This window comes from Pteronotus mesoamericanus, unplaced genomic scaffold, assembly GCF_021234165.1.
Source record: "Pteronotus mesoamericanus isolate MK-2021 breed Mesoamerican mustached bat unplaced genomic scaffold, CSHL_Meso_final contig_203, whole genome shotgun sequence".
Classification (NCBI taxonomy): domain Eukaryota; kingdom Metazoa; phylum Chordata; class Mammalia; order Chiroptera; family Mormoopidae; genus Pteronotus; species Pteronotus mesoamericanus.
In genome coordinates this window covers 910,471-935,137 of record NW_026555087.1, presented here as the reverse complement: position 1 = coordinate 935,137, position 24,667 = coordinate 910,471, and the positions used below count along the sequence as shown (strand labels likewise).

The window sequence follows — 24,667 nt, the reverse complement described above, 5'->3', positions numbered from 1 at the left end:
CTCCCCCCGGCGGGCTCCCTGGGGGTGGCGGAGGTTGGACGCAGGTCTGAGATGGAGGCGGTTAGGGATAAACAGTGAGAGTTTAGTCAGAGTAAGTGATGGCCTGAGCTTTGCCAAAGGGCTGAGCAGACAAAATCAGCTAAAGCTGCTGTGTCCTAAGGGAGTCACGGCTGCCCAATGGTGACAGCCAGGGCCCAGGAGACAAGGGACAGTCTGTCTCCTGGCCCAGGGGCACCGAGCGAGCTGCCAGAGCTCTGTGAAGGCCAAGGGAGGCCCGGGGCTCGAAGGCGTGAATGTCTAGAATGTGCAGGGCACACGCGCGTGGGGCTGCCGACACTCAAGCCCTGCGGCCTCGGTCCAGAAGGGACACGCCAATGGGCCGCCGGGCCACTGCGCCTGCTCCCCTTCCTTCACCTCGCTCGCCCCTTCCTGCCGAAGCCAAAGACGTGGGCGTAGAGGGGCCCCCAGGGACCAAGAGCCTCGTTACCAACGGGGAAGCGGAGGCCCGAGAAAGAAGGGAGTTGATCCGGCAGGACCGCAGGGACAAACGGGGGCCCGGGCTGGCCTGGACCCTCGTGACCCTCCTGGCAGTGACTGCGGGCCACACGGCTTCTTTCCGTCAAACTAAAAAAAATGACAACAGCCAACACAACTGTCCAGGGTGAATGAATCAAAGTTACAGCTTTTTCCTGTTAAATCAGTTAAACTTCCTGGCAGGCTGCAGGATTTTCGCAGTTTGTGAGACAGGAAACAGAACCACGGCTGCAGGGCAATCAGGGGTTGCCCGAGAATTCGCCCTGACCCCTGCCTGCTCCCCCACAGAACCCCCTAGGCCTGTCTGGGGACCCACTCAGGCACCTATAACAGCTGCTCGTGGATTCGCCTCAAAAACTCCGTGCCGCGACACCAGGCCTTGGGCGCCCTGGCCCACAGCCTGCGCCTCCACCCGGGGCCCAGGGACTGCACGCGAGGGTCTTCCGACACGACCGCCCGCGCCTCTCCCGCCTTGGCCCTTCGGGGACCTCGTCTCAGCGGCTGAAGCTCTCGGGACGGGGCCGTCACAGCGACAGACTGGCAAAGCCTGCCCGGGCCTGCAGCGAACACAGCGCCCTGGCAGGCGCCGCCAGGGCAGCGCCCCCCGCGAAGGCCTCTGCTCGCCCCAGGCAGGGGGGCTGCGGGGCCCTAGGGCGGGGTGCCCTGGTGAAGGGACGCCTTCCCCCCGAGGGGGGTTAGAACACCGACCTGAATTTGACGGCCGTTATGAATTGCTGAGCTGGGCCAATACGGAGCTCAAAAAAAAACCAAAAAAACAAAACTCCTTTAGAACCGAATCCTCTCTGACGTCGCTCTGCTCTGTAACAGGCCCGTGTCCGCACGTCCCACGCAGAAGGCGGCTCTTCCATGGGGCTGCCTTCCCCAGCCCCGCTTTCTCAGGCCTCAGGTCTGGGGACAGCGGCTGCTCTGACGGGAAGGCGGGTGAACACGAGGTCCCGCTCTGGCGGGGAGCCGGCAGCAGGGCCCCAGTGTCGGGTCCAGAGGGTGCGGCCCCTGCAGGCCTGCCCGACCCGGGGGTCTCGCGGGCCCTGGCTGTCACCTCAGGGCCCCGTGGCGCCGCGCACAGGAGGACGGCGCCCTGACGCCTCCCCGCAGGCCGGCACGCACACGTGCACACAGGACCTTGAGGGACTGGGGCACTCGGACACAAAAACGAGAGTCACCCTGCGAGTGACGGCATCGTCTCCTTTAATCGCAGTGGAGGCAGCGGCAGCCACGCTCGGAGAGGAGTGGGCCTCACCCGTGCGGCTGGCGCCGTCCCCCTCGGCGGCCGCCGCTCCGGCCCAGAGTCCCGCAGGTCCTCCCGCCGCGGCCGTCCCGGGGGCTGCGCCGCGTGCCACACGCCACGGCGCACAGGCCGGGCCGCCACCACGCGTCACTGGATGTCGTCGTCATCAAACAGGTCTTCAAAGTCTGCATGAGGGAACAAGACCACACGTTCACGGGGCGAGCAAGGTGAGCAAATGGGAAAAAACCAACTTCAGAATGAATCGCGTGGTCGTTTAGAATACGGAGAAAGCACCGAACCACCTGATCGGGCAAAGGGCTTCTCCCAGGACAGACTCCCGCCGTCCCCCAACGGGGCTCAGGGGCCTCCCGGCCCCACGGACGGTCAGCCCCACCAGCGCTGACCTCGCACCACCTGGCCTGGCCGTGGCCCTGCAGCTACTTGGGTCCCCAACCCCGGCCAACGCCCCACTCCCTTCAAACCTCTGCTTGGGTGTTGCCTCCTGGAACCATCAGGGCCCTCGTCAAGGGACGGTCCCTGCTGGCGCCCTGACACCACGCTGCTCTGCCAAACGGCGAGTGAAGAGGGTGAGCCTTGGTCCCGGCCAGACCCCACTGCCTGTGGGACGCGGGCCGTCGGGGCCTCGGTCAGCGGGCAGGGGAGACTCAGGAGAGGCCCCATCAGAAGCCCACATGGCCTCACAGTGGCGGCTCCTCGACATGGGACACTTGCCAGCTGACGGACAGGGGGACCTGTCGAGGGGCCCTCTGGCACGGCCCAGAGCCCTTCTGCGTCCCCCGCCCGTCTGACTCAGGGAGAAAGGGCCCGGAGCGGCCCCTGCAGCTCCACGCTCCCCTGACAGCTCTGCCTGGGCCCCTCAGACGCAGTCCGGTCGGGACCATGTCTGGAAACCCCGTGAACACTACCTCAATGAGTTTAAAGCCGCGAGCTGGCCAATCACGAGCCGGGCTCCAAAGAGGGTGTCAGAAGGTGCGAGAGGGCCGTGCGGGGTGGGGTGTCAAGGTCGCAGTCCTGCAGGGCCAAGCAGGAACAGCCCCGCACCCCCTCGGCTTGTTCCCCGCACCCTCTTGCTTAGAGTCAGGAGACATGCCGTTCAGTTCTCCAGGCTGGCTCAAGTGTCACTCCCCTGGTTCCCAAAGGCGCTGGTGACAGCCAGGGCGCCACCCCAGGGCTCCCTGGGAAGTCTGTCCTAATTAGGCAGCCTGGCTCTCCTTTCAGGAAACAACGGGCCAAAAAGGAGCCAGAAAACATACCCTGGACTCAGGCTTCCGAGGGTCTTTGGAGCACTGAAAACCAACCTGGCGAGGCGACACCCTAGCTGCCACTAACCAGTGACAGAAGTTCTTTGTAGTGGCAGCCACCCTGGATTAAAGGGGGTGATGAAGAGAGAAAACACCACTCAATTCCCCTAAGAAAACTGTCTTTCTAGTGATCATTCGAAACCTTGGTAAGAGTTAATGTAACGTGTAGAAGAAACCAGGCCTGAGAGACGTGAAGACTAAGAAAAGCAGCCTTGCTGAGGTGTGTGCGGGTCCCGGGAAAGCGTCCGCTGGCGTGGGGTGAGACCGCTCACACGCCCTTGTGCCCGGCACAGGGGTCCACGCGCCGAGGGGCCGTCTCAGGGCCGCAGAGCAGGGCCCGGGCCCAGGGCCAACCGGGAAAGGCGCAACGAGAAAGCCAGGTGGGTCCCCGCGCCCGGCACTGCAGGCCTCGGCCCAGACCCCCGTGCCTGAGGCTCAGACACAGCGGCTGGAATGCAAAGCTGGGAACAATTTCGTGCTATTTTTCCTTCCTGGATAACAGGGCCAACGGCCAATGCTGGCAGCCGCGCTGTCACGTCACACAAGCCGCCCTGTGTTCTGACTGTGGCACGGGGTCTGGGCTCCCCTGCCCCCCAATCCAAATCACATGCCGCCGACGCGCTGCGCAGCCTGCGGACAGACGCCCTAATTGAGGCCGGCGCCCGGCCGCACCCTCACCGTTGAAGAAGTCTGCGTGGACCGCCTTCTCGTTGGCTGCCAAGTCCATCAGGAGCCCCGTGCTGCCTCCGGCCTGCGGAAGGGGAGGTTGGGAGGTTCAGCCGCGGCTTCAGGGAGGACGGCCCTGCAGGGCCTGCGCCACTGCCCGCGGCAAGGTCGTCAGGGACAGGGACACGCAGAGCGGCGGTGAGGGAGTGCGTGTGGATGGAGGGGGACGTTTTCTGAATGTCGCTCAGGTCCGATGTTCCTAAATCCTTCCCCGCCTCTCGGAGAGAGCCCTCCACCGCCCTCAACGGCACTCCACCAGCCTCCAGCGCAGGGTCCGGAATCCCACTGGGCGCCGCCGGGGCCACAACGCTGAGCCCAAGGGCTGCCCGGCTCCATCCTCGGCTTCTGCTGAGAGCTACACCTCACCCGTGGGGATCGACCTGCGGATGGTGGCTGGGGCCTGCCCCTGCCACAACTCTGTCGTGGCAGCAACACCAAGCCGGGCCAGAGCCAGACACTGTGGTGAGCACAGCACCTGGAGGCTCCTCCTGCGTCGCAGGTCGGTTAGAGCAGAGCCCGGAGGCAGCGCCCCGCTCCACCCTGCCCTGCTGGCCCCGGGCCCCGCAGCACCCCAGCCACAGACACCCCCAGTTCTGCTGTGCCTTTCCTGGCTCATGTCTCCGAAGGCCAGGGTCCTCTGTCTCCTCCCTTCCCCATCACCGCAAGCCACGCAAGCTCCCCGCTCACGGACTGTGTGGCACTTGTCCCTACCTCCACCTCCAGGTGTTGTCTTCCCTCAGACCCCTTGCAGTCTCCCGTTCTCCAAACTCTCTGGGTCGGAGCCTATCAGTTCCCCCCAGTGGGTCCACGCAGCGCAGGGCAGTGACCTGAACACAGGCCCGAGCAGCCTGCGTCAGTGGAAGTCCCCTGAGTGGGTGTAGGGAGCCCAGCCACCCGCAGGGCTACCAGCCCCTGGAAGGGGCCAGCCACCTTCCCCAGCTCCCTTCCCTGGCCGCCCCCGCAGGCCCGATGGCGTTCCCGCCGGGCCTCCTGTCCGCACCCCGGTCCACCTGGCCCACGGCCCGCGCAGCGCGTGATTGCAGGCCGGCTCTCCGCCTCTGCTGGGCCGCCCGGAGCCCCGAGGGCGCCGCAGTCAGGGCCCCTCCACCTCTCCACTCGCGCGGGTGTGCAGCCGGCGCTCCGCCTGCCGGGGCCTGCGGGCGCGGGCTGCGGCCGCCCGCGCTTATGGAAAATGAAACTCTGACCTTGGGCAGCGGGCCCAGCGTTGGGAGCTGAGCCGGGCGGCAGACCAGGCCACCGCGATGCGGTGCCACGCGCGCGAGACCGCCTCGTACCCCGTATGATCGCACAACAGGGTCCCTGAGCAAAGCGTCCTGTCCACGGGCGGGATTACGTGCTGCCAAACACCTCCCCACCCCTCGCGGCTCCTGGTGCGGCGTGCGGCCTCGCTCCCGTCTCCCCGCCAGCCCACGGGACACGTGTCCGCACCACTGGCTGCCAGCGGAGCCCCGGCCTCCGTCACCCCGACGCCTGCTCGCGCGCCCTGCGGCCCCCGGCCCGCACCTCTCACCGGCCCGTCGCTGCTCTCACCCCAGAACCCCGGTCTCCGCTCCGCCCGGCCCGCAGCCGCCCGCCTCACCTCGTCCAGGTCCACGTAGGGCCCGGCGCCCTCGGGGAACATCTCGTCCACCGCAGGTTTCATTTCGCCCCACGGCGCTCGGGGCGTCCCTGGCCCACTTCCGGCCCGCCGGCCGCCTCTTCCGGTGCGCGCGCCGCCGCGGCAGGTCTAGACGCCGGAGGACCGCCGACTCTATGATTTTTCCCTGGCCGGCAGTGGGGACTCACCGGACTGGCCCTGGTCCTCGCTGAAGTGGCACGAGGGACGCTGCTCCGTGACACCGCGTGGCCCACGGCCACAGACAGGCCGGCCCAAACGGTCTTGCCCAGAGAGGTGCCCGAGAAATACTCACTGAAGAATGTGTAGGGACAACTGTAATAGCACAGTCAATAAAATATAACTTTAAAAAACAAAGAGAGACATTTAGGAAAAAAAAAGAAAGGGAATGGTCAACAGAGTGGAAAGGCAGCCCCAGAATGGGAGAAAAGATTTGCCAACCATGTGTCTGATTTTAGAAGTGATGGCTGGAATGTACAGAGAACTCAAATTCAACAACCACCCCATTCAGACGCGGGCCTAGGACGGGACAGACATTTCTCCACAGCGGACACCCGAACGACCCGCGACAAGATGCCCCACAGCGCTGACCACCAGGGAAGCGCAAACCTCGCCCGGTGAGGCCGCCTCCCCGTCGGGGCGGCTGCTGCCAGCACCCCAGAAAACAGCCCCCCCCCCCCCGGGTCGGCGAGGACGCGGGGACCCTGCGCACTGCTGGCGGGAGTGGAAGACAGGGCAGCTTCTGTGGGAGCTCCTCCAAAATTTAACATAGTCACCGTGCGATCCAGCAACCCCACTTCTGGGCCCACACCCCAGAGAGCGAAAAGCCAGGTCCTGAGACAATTTGTTCACCGTGTTCACAGCAGCATCAGACACAACAGCTTGAACACGGGAGCAACCCAGGTGTCCCTCGACATGGACGGTGGTCCCCCAGGCCATGGGACCTTCGGGGACAGTGACCAGGCTAGTGATTTTCCTGCAAGTACAATAGCTCCCCAGTGGAGTGTCAAGGGGTATAGGGGCTGAGGGCGTGGGGCCGGATGTGGAGGGGCCCCCCATGTGGTCTGACCGAGGGGAAACCAAGAGGGGTGCATAGAAGAGGACTGAGCCCGCAGTGTGCTGGGGTGCCCCGGGGGTGTGGGGAGTCCCAGCCACATCTGAGGCCTGAATCCTGGAGTGAGGCATCCCCGGGGCTGCGAGTGGGCAGCCTGCTACTTACTGGGGGTGAGGGGGGTCTGCTGAGGGTGACTTCTGGGGGGCCGTTTCTTCCTCTGAGAAAAGAGAGAGGGTCAGCTGGGCCCTTTGTGGCCCATACATGGAGCCCAGCTGTGTGTCCCAGGGCAGCTGTGAGTGCTGCTGACATCTGAGGGGGGCGTAGTTCTGGCCAGAGCACCGAGGGGTCTGCCCAGAAGGCACCCAGGGTTGCAATTCCTCTGGGCAGCCTGTGGAGAGCACAGTGCTTGTCCTAACGGGGGACGTGGGAACCCGATGGAAGGTAACTGTTCACACGGACACACACACACACACACACACACACACACACATACACGAATTGACAGGCAAGTCACTGTCATGGAGATTCTGCTGTCAGGGTGTCTTGTCTGGTATGTATGGTTGAGGCCCTGTTGTCCCCAGTGGGAACTTCAGACGAATGCCCATGTCCAGCTCTTGCAGGAACCAGGACTTTAAAGAAAATGGCAGTTAATATACAGAAACCAAATTCAAATTAGCTCAAAGGAGGGAAAGAGAGAGACAAAGAATATATTGGCTTTTCCCAAAAGGATCGGCTAGGCCAACCGAGTTTTCCTCTTGAGAGTTTAACCCAGGCCACGGGGAGAAAAGCCGCCAGTTGGTGCAGGCAGACCTGGGAGGGCCGGAGTGCGGGGTGCCCTCGGAGGCACCAGGCCCATGCTCGGGGCTCCGTGCCCCCCCCTTCCAGGTCCCTCACATCCCGGCCAGTGTCCGTGCTGGGCCTGGGGAGGCCCCCACCACCCCGCCTATCGCTGGGAGAGCTCTCACAATAGCCTCCTTTGAGATACTTTGTGTGAGGCTCCGAGCAGCAGCAGCCATTTGGTGGCCTGAAAGGGCCACCGGCCAAGCCTCTCAGACTGCACGTGGGACAGACCCCTGTCCCATCTCCGCCCCCCCAAATCGAACAGGTGACGCGCGTTTCAGCAAGCCCTGCGTATTTCTGATCGTGTGTAACCATTTCTGTAATTAGATGTTGGCCTGAACGCAGTATCTACCATTAAAGAGAGAGTACTTTCTACTATTTTATTTCAATCGAAACGCTGGTTAGATCAGTTTCCGATGGGGTGTGACCCGCAGGGTCACCGGCTCGCGCAGGGTCACACCTGCCGGGGAGGCCTTGCCGCCTGCACAGTGCCAACGCCTGTGCCCGAGGCTGGTGCCCAGATGCTGTCCTTCCCCTGCCCCTGGGGCGTGCAGGGCCGGCAGTCCGGGAAGCCAGCAGACAGCACACCCGGTCCCGGGCCCTCCTCCCTCCCGGGTGGCGCTCTGGCTGCCCTGGTGCAGACGGCCCTCGGGGGGAGGCCGCACGTGGGGGGCCGTCCGGGCAGAGCCTCCAGCCCAGAGCAGCTGCTGCGGGTCTGGCTGCTGCCCAGCTTAGCGGCCGGGGGCAAGGGCTCTGGGAGCGGCTGAGAAAAGAGAGAGGGTCAGCTGGGCCCTTTGTGGCCCATAGATGGAGCCCGGCTGTGTGTCTCGGGGCAGCTGTGGGTGCTTCTGAGGTCTGAGGGGGGACGTAGTTGTCATACCAGACAAGACACCCTGACACCTGTCTGGGGGCGCTCTGGATGGGACCCGGGTCCCGCCCACGAGCCGGGCAGTTACCTGCTGTCTCTGCCTCAGTTTCCCCACTGACACTCCGGGGGCCCCGCGAGGCCCCTCCCAGGGGCATCGTGAGGACCAGACGGGAGGGTGGCACAGAGCAGTGGGTCCTGACCAGCCGCCACTGTCTGATGGCACGTGTCCCCCCACAGGGACAAACGAGAGGGTCCATGCGTCCTGAGTGCAGCTGTGTCTTGAAAGAAAACCGCACGCACGTTGTTGTGCATTTTAAGTCAGGAGTTTATTGGTGGCCAGGGCACCGGGCGGGGACGCTCACTCCTCCTGATAGGGGACGTGGAAGCCCAGGGTGGTGCCCAGGGGGAAGTGAGCGAAGAAGGTGCGGGCCATGTCCTCGATCTGGGGGTAGGCGCCCAGCGTCTGGAAGTACTGCACGTAGTTCCAGAAGTCAGAAGTGGAGAAGGGCCAGTAGGGCATGGCCGGCGGCTCGGCGTACGGGTCTGAAAGACACGTGCGGCCTTGCTCGGGGCTGCTCACGGGGCGCCCCGGGCCCCCTCCACGGAGGCCCCCGCCCGCAGCGCCAGCGCAGCCGAGGGGCCCTCCCAGCTGGGGGCACAGCCCGGGTCGCCCGGGTCCTCCAAGGAGCGGCGGGGTGTGCCCTAGGGGGACACAGGAGGGGGACTGGGACAGGGGACGTCGGGCCACTCTCCTGGACCTACCGAGCAGGGAGGGGTCCCTGTGGGGGAGCGTGGGGGGTCCTGCTGGGATTTCACAGGAGGACACATGCCCCCAGCCCTGGAGTGTGGACGTCACGGTGCCCCACTGGGACCCGGCTGTGAGGGTGGGAACGCCGGTGTCCCCGAGCTCGGAGGGTCCCGCCACCACGCGGGGTCCGGCTCCCTCCTGCCTGGTGGGTCCCCAGGGGCCTGCGGTGCGTGGCCTGGGAAGGGGCTCCCCTCATCCTCTTGGAATAACAAGCAGCACCCACCCGTCCCTCTTCTCCCCCTGGACTCCCCCCTGCGCCCCCCCCCCCCCCCCCCCGGCAAGAGAAGAGCCGGGGCTGCAATACCTCCCTCGTCCTGCACTGGCCTGGCACCTGCAAGGGAAGAGGACAGCAGTCACCTGGGAGCAACCGGCCGGACCTGCCAGGCCCGGCCGCCCCCAGGCTGCTCACCGGTCAGAGGCCCCAGCAGCAGGCAGAGGGCCACCCCAGGCAGCAGGCAGGTCTTCCCCTTCCCCAGGGCCATCGCACCGACGGACCGACCCCTCGCTCAGGTCCACCTGCGGCGGGAGGAACCAGGAAAGTGAGGCCGCCTGCGCCTCGGGGCCCCAGCTCCTCCGGCCGCCCCCGAAGCAGCGGGCGGCTCCTGGAACACAGCCCCCGCGAGAAGACAAGCACGTTCGCAGCGACTTCCGTGTCGCAGCTGCGAGCCGCTGCTCCGAGGCCAAGCCTCATGCTCCGTCGGCCTGTTTGATTTTAACGGTTTAAGGAACTGCACCCCTCAGTCGCGGCCCCGTCCGGGGTTACCTGCAGCTCCCCCTCCGCCTCAGCCGCAGCCCCAGCCTGAAGGGCGTCTGCCGCCGGCACGCGGACTCCTCCTTTTAAACCAGGCCGGAGCCGTCACCTACGGCCACTGTCACACGGCCGCACTTCATCCCCTGCCAGAGCGCCGCGGGCTTCCGGGCCCCTGCTGGCAGCTCGGCCCCACGCGTCCACGCTTGGAATTTGATCCGAAGGTCAAATTGGGAGAAAAACATCTTTGCTCGGGCCGCTCAGGAGGGCTTCTGGGAGGAACTCAACATCGCCGCTCGTAGTGACTCCCTCTCCACAGCGGGGGAAGGCGCCCGAGTCTGCTATGGGGCTGAGGTCCCCCTTCCAGGAGCAGGGCGGTCACGGAGCCGCCCCCCCAGGGACAGAGAGGCCGGACGGGCCCCACAGGCCCAGCCGCGTGGCGCCGTGGGCAGGAAATGTGGGTGTCGGCTGACACTGTGCCTGCCGACCGGCACCTTCCGGCTTATGTGCCCACGGACTGAGCGTGGCGCTGGGAAGGCAGCCGTCCCAGGCAGCACCAGTGGCTCTGACTACACCCTGGGACGGCCCTGCCCCCAGGGTCCAAGTGCCCACTGGTCCGGGGCGCGTCCAGGGCGACCGTCCCACCGCCAGCGCGAGCCACCAGGGACGGCTTCCCGGGAGCCGGCACCTCTTCGCCCTGTGCTCCCCGCAGCCCTGTGGCCGGGGGCCGTGGTGAGGGGTGGCCAGCAGGCCTCAGCTGACAGGTCCGTCCCGCACACACCCTGGGCTCCCCAAGCTTCCAGGGACAGGACATGGCGTCTCAGCCCCCTTCTGCGTCGGCGGCCTTGTCAACGAGCCCCTTCCGGCCTCCGTGAACCCAGAGCGCCGGCCAGAGGGTCCAAGCCGACCCTTCGGGCTGACCCGATGCCCTGTCATCACCCGACCCCCGCATCTGCTCTCTGGGTTTCTGACGACGTAAATGGTCACACGGGTGACCCCAGGGGGTCCTATTTTTGTCCCTCGCCGTCTAAGTCACGTCTGAATTTCAGGATCTGATCGAGCAGCAGAGACCCGGCAGGCTTGGCTCTGAGGGGAGGCAGCAACCCCTGCGAAGCACTTTGGGGGAGACCATGCTGGCCCCCCAGACGGGGAGGAAGGACGGCTTCTCCTGGCAAAGGAGGCTCCGCAGAACTTAGGGGTTCAGGCCCCCAGCTTTATCAGAACAGCCCACATGTCCCCCTCCAAGTGAAAATAAAATGCCACGTACTGTATCTTTGTAACTGTTTATTCAGTGAAAAACTACAGCTGGAGAAATGAGCCACGAGCGGGGACCGGGTGAGGGGTGGCGCACTGGGAGCGTGAATGCTGTTTCTTCTTTCTGTATCTATTATCCTTCATTTAATACTTCGGCGCAGGGAAACACGCTTCTACAAAACGGCCACCGGTAGCCCCCCTGCGGTTTGGCACGCTGACCTGCTGCCCGGGGCCAAGCGCTCCGCTGTTGCACAGCCGCCGCCGCCCCCACGCCCACCCCACGCCCACCCCTCTTCTTGAGCCCGTCAAGCCGCTCCCAGTGGCCTGCACGCTACCCTCCGCCGCGCCACCTGGAGGTCTGCCCCGCCCCCGCCCCCGCCCGCGCCCGCGCCCCCGCCCGCGCCCCCGCCCCGCCCCGCCCCCCGCGGGACGGCCCCGCCCCCTCACGCGGCCGCCTGCCGCAGTGCGCCTGCCGCCTGCCGGGCTCCCCCTACCCAGCCTCCTCTTGTTCAGGTCCGGTGGGGACCTTGGAGCCGCGGGTCGCCCAGGGGTCCTGCGAACAGGCGGCTTCTGCTTCAGCAGGCTGGGGGGAGAGCGGGGACGCCGTGTCCCTAACGCGACCCAGCCCAGGCGACCCCTGAGCCCGCCGGGGCACACTCAGGAGAGAGACACGGGCAGAATCACCTCGGGGCCCCCCACCTCTCAGGGCCGAGTGCAGGGCAAGCCTGGGACTCTGCACTAGGGTGCTGACCTGCTGGCTGATTTTTCTTAACATTCTTTTAGAGATTTTATCTATTTAGAGAAAGAGGAAGGGAGAGAGAGAGGTAGAAACAGCAAGGAGGGGTTGCCTCTTGTGTGCCCCACAATGGGGGACCTGGCCCACAACCCAGGTGTGTGCCCCGACTGGGAATCAAACCGGCGCCCCTTTGCTTCGCAGGCCAGCGCTCAATCTGCTGAGCCACACCCGCCAGGGCTGAAGCCGAGGTTCTCGGCCCTGGCTGTATGTCGGGACCACATGCCGAGCGTTTAAACAGCGGGGATTTCCAGCCCGCAGCCTCCGAGGGTGAGATCCTGCTGCCCTGGGTCCAGGTGGGGTCTGGGTTGCTGGCGGTGAGATCTCCCAGGCGGTACTGCTCAGAAGCCTGCTTGTCTCCTGCTGCCTGGAGGCGAGTTTGGTGCTTCCCCCAGCCCCTGCCCCAGCCATCCCCTGCGCCCCCCACAGGACCCGCCCCGTGGACGCCCGGAGGCCTCTGAAGGTCCCACCTGCCTGGGTGGAAACAAGGTCTGCTCTTGGTGAACCGAGTGGACAAAGGCCACGCTATCTGCTTCCCTCCCGAGCTCACTGGGCAGAGAGAAGGGCAGGCAGCGGGCTTGGCCAGCAGTGGGGAAGGGAGCGAGCCAGGGCAGCTGCTGGGGACCCTTCCCTGCTCCGCTGCCCCACCTGCCCCACCTGCCCCATCTGCCGCATCTGCCCCAGGTGAGGCCTGGGGTGGGTGCTCCGCGGCCAGCGCGGCCGCGCTCCCATCGCGCGGTCTGGGGCGCCCCCTGCCGCCCGGCTCAGGAACACCGAGCGCAGCCTCCGGCTGGGGCCTCAGAGCACCCGCGCTGCTCCCAGCCTCACGTCTTCGGTCCCAGCAGGTGACTCCGCCCTCCTGCTCAACTCTGTGCCTGGCCGCTGCCTTTCCCAGTCTGTGGCTCCTTGAGTGTCTCGCAAAGCCCAGGTCGGAAACATCGCCCAAGCGGGGTGCACGGAACTGGGGTCAGGCCGCCCCGTGGGCATGAAAGCGAGGTCTCTGGCCGCTCAGGCCGCTGTCCCCGGGCCTCTGGGCAAGGCCTGGCTGAGCTGTCCTCGCCGCCGCCCCCCCGCCAGAACCTGCGGCCGACCCAGGTCTGCCCCTTGCCTCCCGCCAGTGAGGGACGCCTCTTACGGTCACCTGTTTTGTCCCCAAAGCCACAGCTTCCGATCGCACTTGTCATTTTAAGAAAAGGATTCGATTAAATGTCATGAAATCTAATGAACAGGAGCAGCGTTTTGGGATGAAAATCAAGTTACCTTGGAGAGGCTCACTTGAGGGGGACGTTGCTAGAAACTGTCATGTTCGGTGCGGGTGGAACAGCTCTGGAGGACTGGAACCAACATCGCAAGAGCCTGGGCTTCAGATCCTTCAGATCCGATCAATCCCCGCTTGGAAACCCACCCTGAGATCAAGGAGGGCCGGCCTCCCAGGAGTGGGCTCCAGGGGGCGCCATGCCCCCGACTCCACGAGGCTGGGCTGGCAGGTGCACCGAGCCGGCCGCAAAGGTGCAATGCAGGTTTCAAAGCTACGATGCCCGAACCCCATTGGATGCTTCTTTAAAATCATTCCTTTCTTCAGCCGATTTGTGAGAATTTCTGACCATCTCAGCCCACAAGAAGGCTTCCTGGAGCCGCCGAGATCCTGGCCCCGGGTGCAGTGGGGCTGGGCAGCGGGGGCCCCTCGGGGGTCTAGGGTGGACAGATAAAGTGCAGTGCACCCCATACTGAAAAGAACTCATTGATTACTTGAAATCCTAGTGAACTGGGCGCCTGCGTGTTAGTGTGGCGGGCCCAGCCGTTGTGTGCGGTCAGCGGGCCGGGCTGCAGTGCGAAGCGGCTCCCGCCCTGGGCGTGGCGCGGGTATGGGGGCTCCCCAAGGCGCTTCCTCCTGGGGCTGCAGGGCCGCGGTCGTCACGCGGGGCGGGCGGGAGAAGCGTTGGCGTTGGTGTGAGCTGTGACAGGGACTGGGAGCCTGCGATGCCCACGCTGGACGGGCTGTGCCCTCAGCCCCAAGGCTCCTGTGCACGGGGCCTTCCTTCTGCAGACGCCCCCTGAGCTGCCTGTCTCGCTTCCAGGAAGCGGCCCCCGGGGGTCCGGGCGGGAGGGTTAGTCCTCACAGGTGTGTGTTTCCACTGAATTCCCCAGGCCTCTGAGCGTCCCTATTGGACGCCTCTCTTCCGCACCCAGGGGCTGGGGCGCGGGGTCCAACCTCAGCAAGGCTGCCGGGGAAAAGCTTTCTCCTGGGAACTCCGGGGGCGGCCCGGGCTGGCTCGGAGCGGATGTGTTGAGGGGCGGCTGGGAGGGGGGCTGGCTGGGCGGGTGGGAAGGAGGGTCCTCTGAGGCGGACTTGGGGGTGCGTGTGCGGAGCTGGGGAAAGGGGGGCAGGGGACACGGCAGGACAGCCCCGGGACCACTTCAGAGGCTGGTCATCACAGTGTGTTAGTCAGCAATCCCCGGGGGAACAGAACCCGTGGGGCGCGTGCGTCCCCGGGAGGCAGGGAGAGTTGCCTGAGGACCTGGTCCGCGGGCCTGGGGAGGCCGGCAGGTTCGCGGTCGGCAGAGCAGGCTGGCGTCGACCCAGGAGCAGCCGAGGTGCGGGCGGGCGCCCCGAGAGCGCCGGGAGGCGGGGCTCCCTCTCCTGTGAGGCCTCAGCCTTTTCTCCCAACGCTGCAGCTGATTGGACAAGGCCCACTCACATTATGGCGGCGCATCCGCGTTCACCCAAGATACCTTCACAGTGACATCTAACGTGGTGTCTCCCCAAGCCACGGCCGCCGGGGCCTGGCCACGGCCGCACATCGGAGCAGCCATCACGGAGCACCCCCTACCCTTCGGGGCCGTCACACGTGGGGTGAACCTGGCTGCTTCTGGGGGGAGGCTTCGAGTCGGGGGTCAGGCTGGCAGCCTTTCTGTCCACGGTGCAAGCGAACCGGGGCCCCTGGCGCTGACGGAGGGCGGCAGGTGCTGAGGTCCCTGCTCAAGGGCCCCGTCCCCTCTGGAGGAGGGCGGGGACAGGGTGAAGACAGTCTGGGGAACGCGAGTCTACAGGGACACCTACCGGAGGGGTGGCCCCCCCTCGGACCGCGGTGCGCGCTGCAGGGCAGGAGTGCCGTACAGGAGACGTGGCCGCACCCGTGTCCGCCCAGGCAGAGCGAGGCCATGACGGTGGCTGCTGGGAGCAGGGGTCCCCTCCGAGGGGTCTGCAGGGTGGGCTTCAGCAGAAGTGGAGAGCTTGGCAGAGGCTGGCCGCCGAGGGTCAGGGGTCCGTGGAGGGGGCTCCCATCCTGGGGAAAGTTGGGAGACACCATCCAAGGCCAAGGACCAAGTCTGTGCCCATCACGATGGGACAAGGGGGCAGCGGCCACCAGCCGGGGCTGCAGGCAGCCGGGCCTGCCCACAGCAGGTCCTCTGGTGGTGGCGGGCAGGGGGGAGGCTGGGCCAGCCCCAGGGGACGGGGCTGTCCTCGCTGACACCCAGACAGGCCTCTGTCTGCATGAGGCTTGCAGGCCCCAAGGCCCCAGCACCCGCCCTGTTAGGCCTCTAACTGTGGGAGGGGCCCAGGCTGGGCCTGCTCCTCCGCCGCCTGAGACAGATCCATTGTCCAGCCCTATTCATCGCCACATAAAAGCTGGATTTATGGGAACCGGGGCTCAGCGTGCTTCTCAGCCCGGCGGAGGCATCCGGGAGGCAGGCCTGTCCCACCGGCCTGGGGGCCCCCTGAGGGTCCCTGTGGGGAGTCAGGCCCCAGCCACCTGGCTCCCCGGGCGGCCACCCGCCCCTCCCTCCGCCTTCCTGGCTCTTCCTTCGCTGATGCTGATAAACAGCAGGCTGCCTGTGTCACTTGTAGCTGGATGTCCTAGATTTGTGACTCATCCAAGAGCAGGTATTGTGAGCCCGGAACTGGGGAGCCGGGAGGCAGAGAATGGATCCCGGAGTTAAAGGCTGGAAATGCCTTTTGAACGCGCGCTAAATCTGTCTCCTTGGATGTCAGAGGCAGCTGCCGCCTTGAAAGCAGAAGTTCAGCTCCGGCCGCTCCCGGGGAGATGCCGCCTCTCTCCCCATGAGCAGGCCAGATAGGCTCACGTCGCAGGTACAGAAATAGTTTTAAAGTGAAAAGAAGAAAAAAGAAGACACCCTCGCCCGCTGCCCTGTGTCCCTCTGTGATGAGTCCTCCGTGTCAGGGCCGGCGCGGGCAGCCCTCTGCAGTTCCCACCGGGCCCAGCGGAGCGCCTGGAGCTCCGGGCTGTGGGGGCGGGGGGTGCTCCTGCTGCAGAAATGGGCCAGAGCCCAGGCGTCCGCCACAGCATCTTCTCACTGAGGGCTACCCTCCAGACACCGGCCAGGCCTCCACGTCAGAGCCCACCGTTCTCTCCCACAGCCGGTAAGACAGCCGCTTGGAGAGGGTCAGTTGGTGCTGCCACTGTGCCCCCCACCTCCCACCGCCCAGGGGCGGAGGAACGCATGGTGAGAGGGTCAGCAGCCGCCCTGGCCCCCGCCACCTCGATGTCAGTGGCACCCAAATCAAGATGACCCAAAATGACTCCAGACAACACTGCATGCCCCCTGGGAGGTTTTCTGCTGCGCGCACAGGGCCACGCTCCCTCAGCAACCCCCGCCGGCGAGCGCCCAGCTGCTTCTGGGACCTCGTCTCCCTGAGCAACATGCAGCTGGCACCCAGGCCGTCTCCTGTAACCGTAGTCTGACTTTGTTTGGTCGGCTCCCCAAACGGGAGTCCCCAAAAGGCGAACGACGCGCGCTCCGCAGCCGAAGCGTCAGCACTTGTGTGAGCCGGTCCCCAAGCCCCGGAGGCCCCCGCGCGGTGTGCCTGCAGTCCCAGCGTTCTGTGGTGTTTGCAAAAAACAAAACCGAACCCTGTTATCTTCCTGGCAGCCGGCCGAGCCCCGTGTCTTGGCTGGGCTGCCCGGTCCAGCACCGAGGGCACCTGCAGCCTCTCGGAACATGCTGGCGAGGTCGGCAGTCACTTCTGGGCAGAGGCCAGGCGTCGCTGGCAGTCCTGGGGCGGGGATGAGCATGGAGGGACGGTCCTGCCAGCACCGTGCTCGCCTGGGCCAGGGGCAGGGGCGGAGGTCACGGGGCCTGCGCCCAAGCTGTGTGCGCGCCGAGGGAGGCGGGTCCCGACCCGCGGAAAGCCCCAGGCTGCTCGGAAGCGGAGGCCGCGGGCCTCAGCACGACATAGGCACGTCCCCTTCCGCCACAGCCGGGCGCGTTCCGTGTCACCCTGAAGGGGCTGACATGTTAAGTAACGGCTGTATCAGCATGTGTCTCCGAGGTGCCTCCCGAGGAGGGCAGCCTCTGAGTGAAGAAGGTGGAGTCGGCCTCACCTGCCAGCGGCGGGCCCGGGGGCCTGCGGCCGTGGGAGCAGGGCGCGCACGTCTGGGTGGCACGCGCAGGCCACACCAGCCCCCGGCTCACAGCACGCTCGCCCTCCGGCCGTGGCGGGATCCTTTTCTGAGGAGCCACTGGCCCGGTTACTCTGTCAGCCCCGCCCCTGAACGTGCTGTCTCCCAGCTCCAGGCACAGCGACCCGCCGGTGTCTGGGGCCCGCTGCCTCCCGCCTTCTCCCTGTATCACAGACCCCGGCGCCCCCGGATCCGCACGCCCCAGCCTTGAAGACAACAGAGATGTTACTTGCACGTTTGTTTCTTCCTCTCTGGCAGGAAAAATGAGCTCCCAGAAACCCAGCAGAGGGGACCAGCACTCAGATAGGCCCTTGGGTATGAGAGCAGGGCCACGCACTCAGTATCAAGCAAGGTGTCCTCCGATGATGGAATCTTCCAGAACAGGAGAGGTGCTCACTGCTCCCTGCCGCTCTGCTGCAGGGAGTCAGCCTGCCCCTCAGTGGCCTTGCCTGGAGTGTTTTTGTGTGAGCACATACACGCGCGTGCACGCACGCGCACACACACACACACACTCCCCCGTCCCGAATGCCCCTCAAGAAGAGCTGAACATTTTCCTGCATCTGTCGGTTTATTGCTTTTTAAAAAAAAATTAAGTTTCTCTGGGTAACATCGGTTAATAAGATTATACAAGTTTCAGGTGGACAGGTCTCTAGTACATGGCCTGTATGTTGCATTGTGTGCTCGCCACCCACAGCCTAGTCTCCTGTCACCATATATGACCCCCGGCACCCTCTTCATCCCCCACCCCAGCCCCGCCGGTGGCCACCACACTGCTGTGTCTATGACTTTGTTCGGTTCATTTGTTACTTTCTGTCTTATAACCCACATACGAGTGGAATCCTGTAAGTGACGTAGTTCTTGCCCTTTTCCGTCCGACTTAGTTCACTGAGCGTGATACTCTCAAAGTCCATCCGTACTGTCACAAACGGTAATGTTCCACCCTTGCGGGGACTGGGGCGTGCTCCAACGCACCGCCTCTTCTCTGCCTCGTCGTCGGTCGCTTCTATGCCTTGGCCACCGTGACTGATGCTGCAGTGCACAAGGGGGTTCATGTAGCTTCACAAATTAGTGTTTCCACGTTTTTTGAGCAGATGCCCAGAAGAGGGATTGCTGGCGTATATGGTAGCTCTATTCTTAACTTTTTACCTCTGATAAGGGGCTAATATCCAAAATATATATAGTACTCATACCACTAGGAACAAAAACAAACAATCCAATTTAAAAACGAGCAAAGGACCTGAACAGACACTTCTCCTAAGGAGACATATATATGACCAACAGATACATGAAAAGATGCTCAACTTCATTAGCTGTCAGGGAAATGCACATCAGAACTATGGTGAGCTACCACCTCCCAGCTGCTAGAAGGGCTGTTATCAACGGGACAGGTGATAAGGAGCGTTGGAGAGGTCGGGAGAAAAGGGAACCCTCGTTCACTGCTGGTGGGGATGTAAGCTGGTGCAGCCACGTGGGAACAGTCTGGGTCCCCCTCGTTGCCTCTTCCCGTTCCTGGAAGACCCTGTGTTCCTGCGTCGTGGGCTTCTGAGCGAGGGTCAGAGTCCTAAGAGTTAAGGTCAGAGGGCAAACGGAGGACAGATCACCTAGGGTCTTAAAGGTGACTTCTGACGTACAATAAACTGCACCTATTTTAAAGAGTACAATGCATAACTTCGACACGTGTATAGCTTGTAAAATCATCACTGCCATCCTGACAATGGACATACCCGTCGCCACTAAGTCTCCTGCGCCTGTGGCAACCCTTCCCCCGCCGCCCGCGTGGCACAGATCTTTTTTCAGACGGACAGCCAATCGTTGCAGGACTGGCTCTGAACCTCTCCTTTCACCACTGAACCCTCTTTGCGCCTCTGTCACAGGTCAGTTGTTCATACATCTGGGTCCACAGATTGTTGTCACATTCGGTCGAAAGCATCAGTGAGTCCCCCTAGACCTGGAGTTTTACTGGTGGGAGGGCTTTTAACTACAAATTCAATTTGTTTACTTGACAGAAGGTTCTTAAGTGAGATACATGTTTGCACTTGAGCAAGCTTTGCTGATTTCAAGAAATGTGTCCATTTCATCGGTCAGATTCGCACAAAGTTGCTCATAATATTCCCTTATTATCCTTTTAATATTGGCAGAATCTGTCACAATGTCACCTCCTCGTTCCTGATATTGGTTATTTGTCTTCTCCCTTTTCTCCTGGTCAGTCCGACCAGAGATTTATCACTTTCATTGATCCACTCTCAGGCCCGGCTTTGCTTGCACAGAGTTCCTCTGTTTATTTTTCTCCTATGTCATTGATTGTCCTTGTAATCTTTAGTCTTGCCCTTCTATTTGCGCGGGGTTAGCTCAGTCTTCTTTTCCTAGTTTTTTGAGGCAGATGCTGTGGTTGGGGACGTGGGACCTGGCTGCTTTTCAAGGACAAGCATTCTGGGCCACGTAAGTGCCGCTTTGACAGATCCTCACTTCTTTTGATATGCTTTACTTTCGTTTTCGTTCAGTTCAAATTTTTTTCTTTCTCTTTGATTTCTTCTTTACACCATGAGGTCTTTATAAGTTATTTAGTTCCCAAATACTTGTGAATTTCCTGGATATCCTTCTGCTACTGATTTCTATTTTCAGTTCTGCTTTTGTTAGGCAACACGCTTTGTATTCCTGGAATCTCTTTTAATGTGCTGCGCCTCGTCCTGCAACCCAGAGCGCCTCTCCTGGTTGGAAAGTGCACCCGGAGAGAACGGGCGCCCAGCTGCCCTCGCGCGGCGTGTTCCGTGAGCGCCTGTGAACTCGTGCGAGAGCGGCACCCGCGCCCGCTCGGCCCTCGCTGATCGGCGTTCTGCTTGTTGGTTCCTCTCGTAACTGAGAGATGGGAGCAGTAAAGTGCGCGCTAGAAACCCCCACTTTTCCAGGATTACAAATGACGCTTCATCGAACATCTCCAGCGGCTGCGGGCGGCCTGGCGTCTGTCCGGGTCACCCACGTGCGCGGCTGAAGGGCTCTGCGTTTCGTGGGGGCGCTTCTTCCGGAAAGCTCGTCACGTCACGTTCCTGCCAACACGTGTGCGCATGCCCGCTCCCGAGCGCTCTCGACTCTGAGGTCACATTGGGAAGGCTCACGGCCCCGCACCGCGAGGTCCCTGGTCAACCCCCTCTGGTTTGGAGTTGCTAAATCTCTGGGCCGAGTACCCCGGCCTTTGCCTCTTTAGGGACTGCCTCGCCGGAAACGGAAGCGTGCACCGGAAACAGAAATTGGAGCACGCGCAGAAATGGAACCGCAGTGGCGGCAGGTTTTCTCTGGTGCCACATGCAGCCCAAGATAAGCCAGTGCAGGACACAGACTGTTAACTGACGCCTGGCGGATACACGACGTGTGGTCCACGTGTGCGGCCCACGTGTGTGCGCCATGGGGGTGCTCCCGCCGCGCTCAGCCTGGTCGCGCGCCCAGACCGGGATCGATGAGAACCGCGTAGATGCCGGATCCATAAATGATTGAGTGGGAAAAAAAAATCGCAGACAGAAGGTAAATGACATCGCCGTCACCCCAGTCTCCGCGGGACTCTGCTCACTGCGGGCTGTCTCTGCCCGGGACCAGCCTGCCGCACCGCGCACCGCTGCGCTCTGGCGCCGCCTGAGCCGCAACTCCGCTTTAAGGGGCAGGCGAGGGCCACCCGCACCCCAGGCGCGAGCGCTGGGGCTCGGCGGAGACCCGACTGGACAGTTTCCAAACTAAGAGGATGTGATGGGAAGCAGGGGGTGACAGCCCAAAGTGGGGTTGGGGCAGGAAGGGCGGGTCAGCGGATCAGCCAGGGCAGTGGGGTGGGGGATGGGGGGGCAGAGAAGAGGGGAAGGGAGGACAGGAAGGCAGGTGTGGCGCGCGCGGGCCCTGTCTGCACCCGCAGTGAGGTTCTCTGGGCTGCGGCTGCTGTGGCTGATGCGTTGGCCGTGCCAGGTTCCCTGTCGCTGGTATGGTCCCTGCCCTGTTTTCACGGCTTTAATTAAGTCTCTCCAGAACGTGGAACTTGTCAAACTCTCTTCCGAGTGACCTGGCAGGTTTTCCCCAGCGGATGACGCCCTGATCAAAATGAAAATTGAAAATCTTCACACCTTCTGCCTCCCCATAATGAGGAAGGTTAGCCCTGGAATACTTCAGCTTGAATTTTGCAAAAACCTCGCGTCAAACAGCCTTTCCCCCCGCGGCACCTGCAGCAAGCAGGTTCTGACACCTAACGGTGAGGGAAGATGTGGGGGCCACCCTTGGCGAGAGTCTGGGTGCGGGTGGGGTGAAGGGCCTGAGCCAGCATCTGCCTTTCCAGCAGAAGCCCCTCAAACGCTCCCGGGAACATTGGGGTCACTGCTGAGGCGGGTCCGCTCCCCGGGGAGGAGTTTCCTGCCACAGAGGCGGTTTTAGGGTGGCCCCCGTGACCCCGACGTCTTCTCAACCTGGGCAGCAGCCCCCGCCTTGAAGAGTGCACGTGGCACCTGCGAGCTGCTTCTCACCGCGCGAGGACGGCACACGTGTCTGGGACCCCTTCTGAGAGCGAGTGCGGGGGGCTCCTGCCTCGCTGGCCCCCTCCGGCTCTGATGCCTGAGTTTTTGTGTTTTCATATTGTGTAGTTACGTCCTCCACATTTTTTGTAACAGGCGTTCTTTCCTCTTAGGATATATTACAAGCAGCTTCCAAAGTCAGTGAAGCCACATTTGCGCCCTGATTTTTACAGTCGGTCAGTACCACCTGTGTGGGCGTGTGAGGATTTATCTTGTCTCTCACGTGGCTCCTCTCCAAGCTTTCCTTGCTGCGAACGTTACATAAACCGCTGGCCACTGTCTGGTTGGCTCTTGGTTCTGAGCTACTGAAGACACCTGGCTGAGAAAAGCCACTTTCCTCACGGGCTGCCGGGGACCCTCCAGAAAGCACGCACTGCTGCCTGCCTGTCCCACGCCCCTGACAAGCCATAGACAGGTACGCGCCTGTCGTCTTAAAAACAGTTGTTCGCATCTGCTTTTTCCGTTACTTCTCAGGTTTCTGTCTGGAGAGCTCGTGTTTTCCCGCTGCTCTGGAACCCTCCTCTCCCCGGCGCCGCCCGCGCCAGCAGGGAGCCTGCCGCTGGCCTGGACGCTGACGGCTGCCTGGAGCCGCGCCCGCCACCTGGACGTGGCTCCGCTTCATGCCGATGGCAGTTGTGAACCTTCACAGCACTGTGTTGGGGACATTCTTTGTGATACTGATGAAAACAGCAACATCTGAGAATCTCTCTGATAACCTTGGACACGCCATATTGGATGAACCTCTGACAGGGGACTGTTGAGGACTTTTGATCCACGGGCATGATGTCAAGCCAGTTACCCCACCCCCCAGCCCCTACGCCCCTTGCCCCCCCCACCCCCACCAGAATCAGGGCAGTCGTGTGGTGGGTTATGCCTGGGTGGGCTCAGGCCCTCTCCCTCCACTCGGGGGGGTCTCCAAGGGGTTTGAGGTGGACACACATTGAGTCCTTCTGCTGACAAGTGCTTGCCACCGACTCACTGGTGTTAGGACAGAAGGGACAGAACCCAGGAAGGTCGGGTTGGCTTTGGAGGGAAGACAGGAATAAGGGCGCCATGTTCGGGCGCTGCGGGGGCTCGCCCAGACGCGAAGAACGGAGAGCACCTTGCAAGGAGCCGAGAGCAGGAGTACACCAGGGCAGGGCTGGGGGAGGGGTCCCAGAGGCAGCTTCCCATCTCTGCCTCTGCCCCGGGTGTCCCCGCCCTTTCCACCGCAGGGGACTTTGGGGAAGTGCTCTGTCTCCCCCACCCCTCCCCTCCCCTCTGTGTGTGTCCTCAGCAGCAAGGCCAGAACGGGCCGCCGGCCCACGCGGCACCAGGACCACCTCCCAGCGTCGTTCCGTCGGCAGCATAGATGCAACATAAAACTCGCCTTTTTACCATATTTAAGTGTGCAGGTCAGCAGTGTTGAGTGCACTCACGTTACTGTGCAACCACTTCCTCCACCGTCTGCAGAGCTTTTCTGTCTTCCCGAACTGAACCTCTGTCCCCCGTAAACCCTCCCCCTCCCAGGCCACCTCCATCCTGCCCCGTCTCTAGGAGCCTGGCCACCTACACGCCTCATGTTCACGGGGTCACGCAGAGCTCGTCCTTCTGTCCCTGCCCCATGTCGCTCAGCGTGCTGCCTGTCCTCCGCGTCCGTCCCCGCCGGGGCCAGCGGCTGACGCCCTTCCTTTTCAAGGCAGAGCCGTGTTGCCTCGCGTGGACAGACCACGCTTTGATTGCTCGTCCATCCCTGAGCGGGCGCCTGCCTCGCTGCCACAGCGTGTGTGTCCCCACCATCAGTGCCTGGGGCGCCCGCTTAATTGAGTGGCAGCTGGAACGGAGGCCGGGGGACTTCTGTGGCCTGCGGGCTCCCAGCTCAGGTGTGGCCGGGGCCTCCGGCGCTCACGGCTGAGGACTCCCGGCCCCTGGTGTGGGTGGGGGGCTGAGGCTCCTCCGCATGGCAAGGTGGGTCAGACGCCCTCCAGCTGAGGGCGCAGCCCTTCCTCACCCGGCCCCCGCAGGCTCAGTGGAGCCAGGCCTCTGGGGCGCCTGCGTGGTGGCCAGACTTTTGATACGAACAACTAAACAAAATACCAAGAAGCTGGATTTATGAGTGCATTGGAAACATGGCGCCCTGCCTCGCTGCCTTACCCCAAGAAGGCAAGGACGGCTCAATGCTCAGAAATCAATCAGCCTCACACGTCACGGGAAGGGGAGCTAGGGGCGCGATGGCGGCAGCGCGGGTGCCCCGGGGAAACGGGACGTGCCCCGAGGCCCTGGCGAAGGGGGCGAGGGAATCCCTGGCCGCCGCTCGGAGGCCTGCCCTGCGCCCGCTGAAGGTTCCGGCAGGGCTGCCGGCCCACCCGGCCTGCAGGGAGAGGGTTGCCACGTTAATTATTAAGTGAAAATAGAAAGCAGAAAAGCAGAGTGTTATATATAAACGCATGAAACATAAATATGGGTACCATGCCTTACATGTCTATATATAACTACGATGTATAATTTATAGGTAGATTGTGCATGCATAATTCACAGCCGATGGATACCTGCTGCGAGATGGTATTTACATGCATAATTTATGCGGGTGCGTGTCTGCATCCCAGGCATCAACGGCTGTGATGCAGAAGAAGGCTCCCCTCGCTGCCACCCTCCGTAGCCCTCCGGCCCCGCCCCACGCCGGACGAGCCCCCTGACGGGGGCCACCTCTTTCTCTGCAGTCCCAGGCCCCCTGGCAGGTGCTGCTCGGGTTCCTTCCCCCTGGTTGGTTGCCTGATGTGGCGACCCCCAGCGGGTCAGTCCCGCCCCAGGGCTGCTTTGCGGGGCCCCGCCCCGCCGGCTCCAGGCCCCGCCCCGTTCCGGCTCCAGGGAGCGGCGCCCCGCCCCCACAGG

General features: G+C 63.2%; 2 protein-coding genes across 2 annotated transcripts; both read right to left on the bottom strand.

Moving 5' to 3' along the window:
• Positions 1 to 1,726: 1,726 nt before the first annotated feature.
• Positions 1,727 to 5,548, bottom strand: COPS9 (COP9 signalosome subunit 9). The gene is made up of 3 exons (XM_054570385.1): positions 5,432 to 5,548; positions 3,784 to 3,856; positions 1,727 to 1,968 (listed from the first exon to the last, which is right to left on the bottom strand). The coding sequence occupies exons 1-3, from the start codon at positions 5,492 to 5,494 to the stop codon at positions 1,931 to 1,933; spliced, it is 174 nt and encodes a 57-aa protein (XP_054426360.1). The 5' UTR covers positions 5,495 to 5,548; the 3' UTR covers positions 1,727 to 1,930.
• A 2,982-nt stretch (positions 5,549 to 8,530) lies between these two features.
• On the bottom strand, positions 8,531 to 9,519 carry OTOS (otospiralin). The gene is made up of 3 exons (XM_054570431.1): positions 9,447 to 9,519; positions 9,342 to 9,368; positions 8,531 to 8,772 (listed from the first exon to the last, which is right to left on the bottom strand). The coding sequence occupies exons 1-3, from the start codon at positions 9,517 to 9,519 to the stop codon at positions 8,588 to 8,590; spliced, it is 285 nt and encodes a 94-aa protein (XP_054426406.1). The 3' UTR covers positions 8,531 to 8,587.
• Positions 9,520 to 24,667: the final 15,148 nt, after the last annotated feature.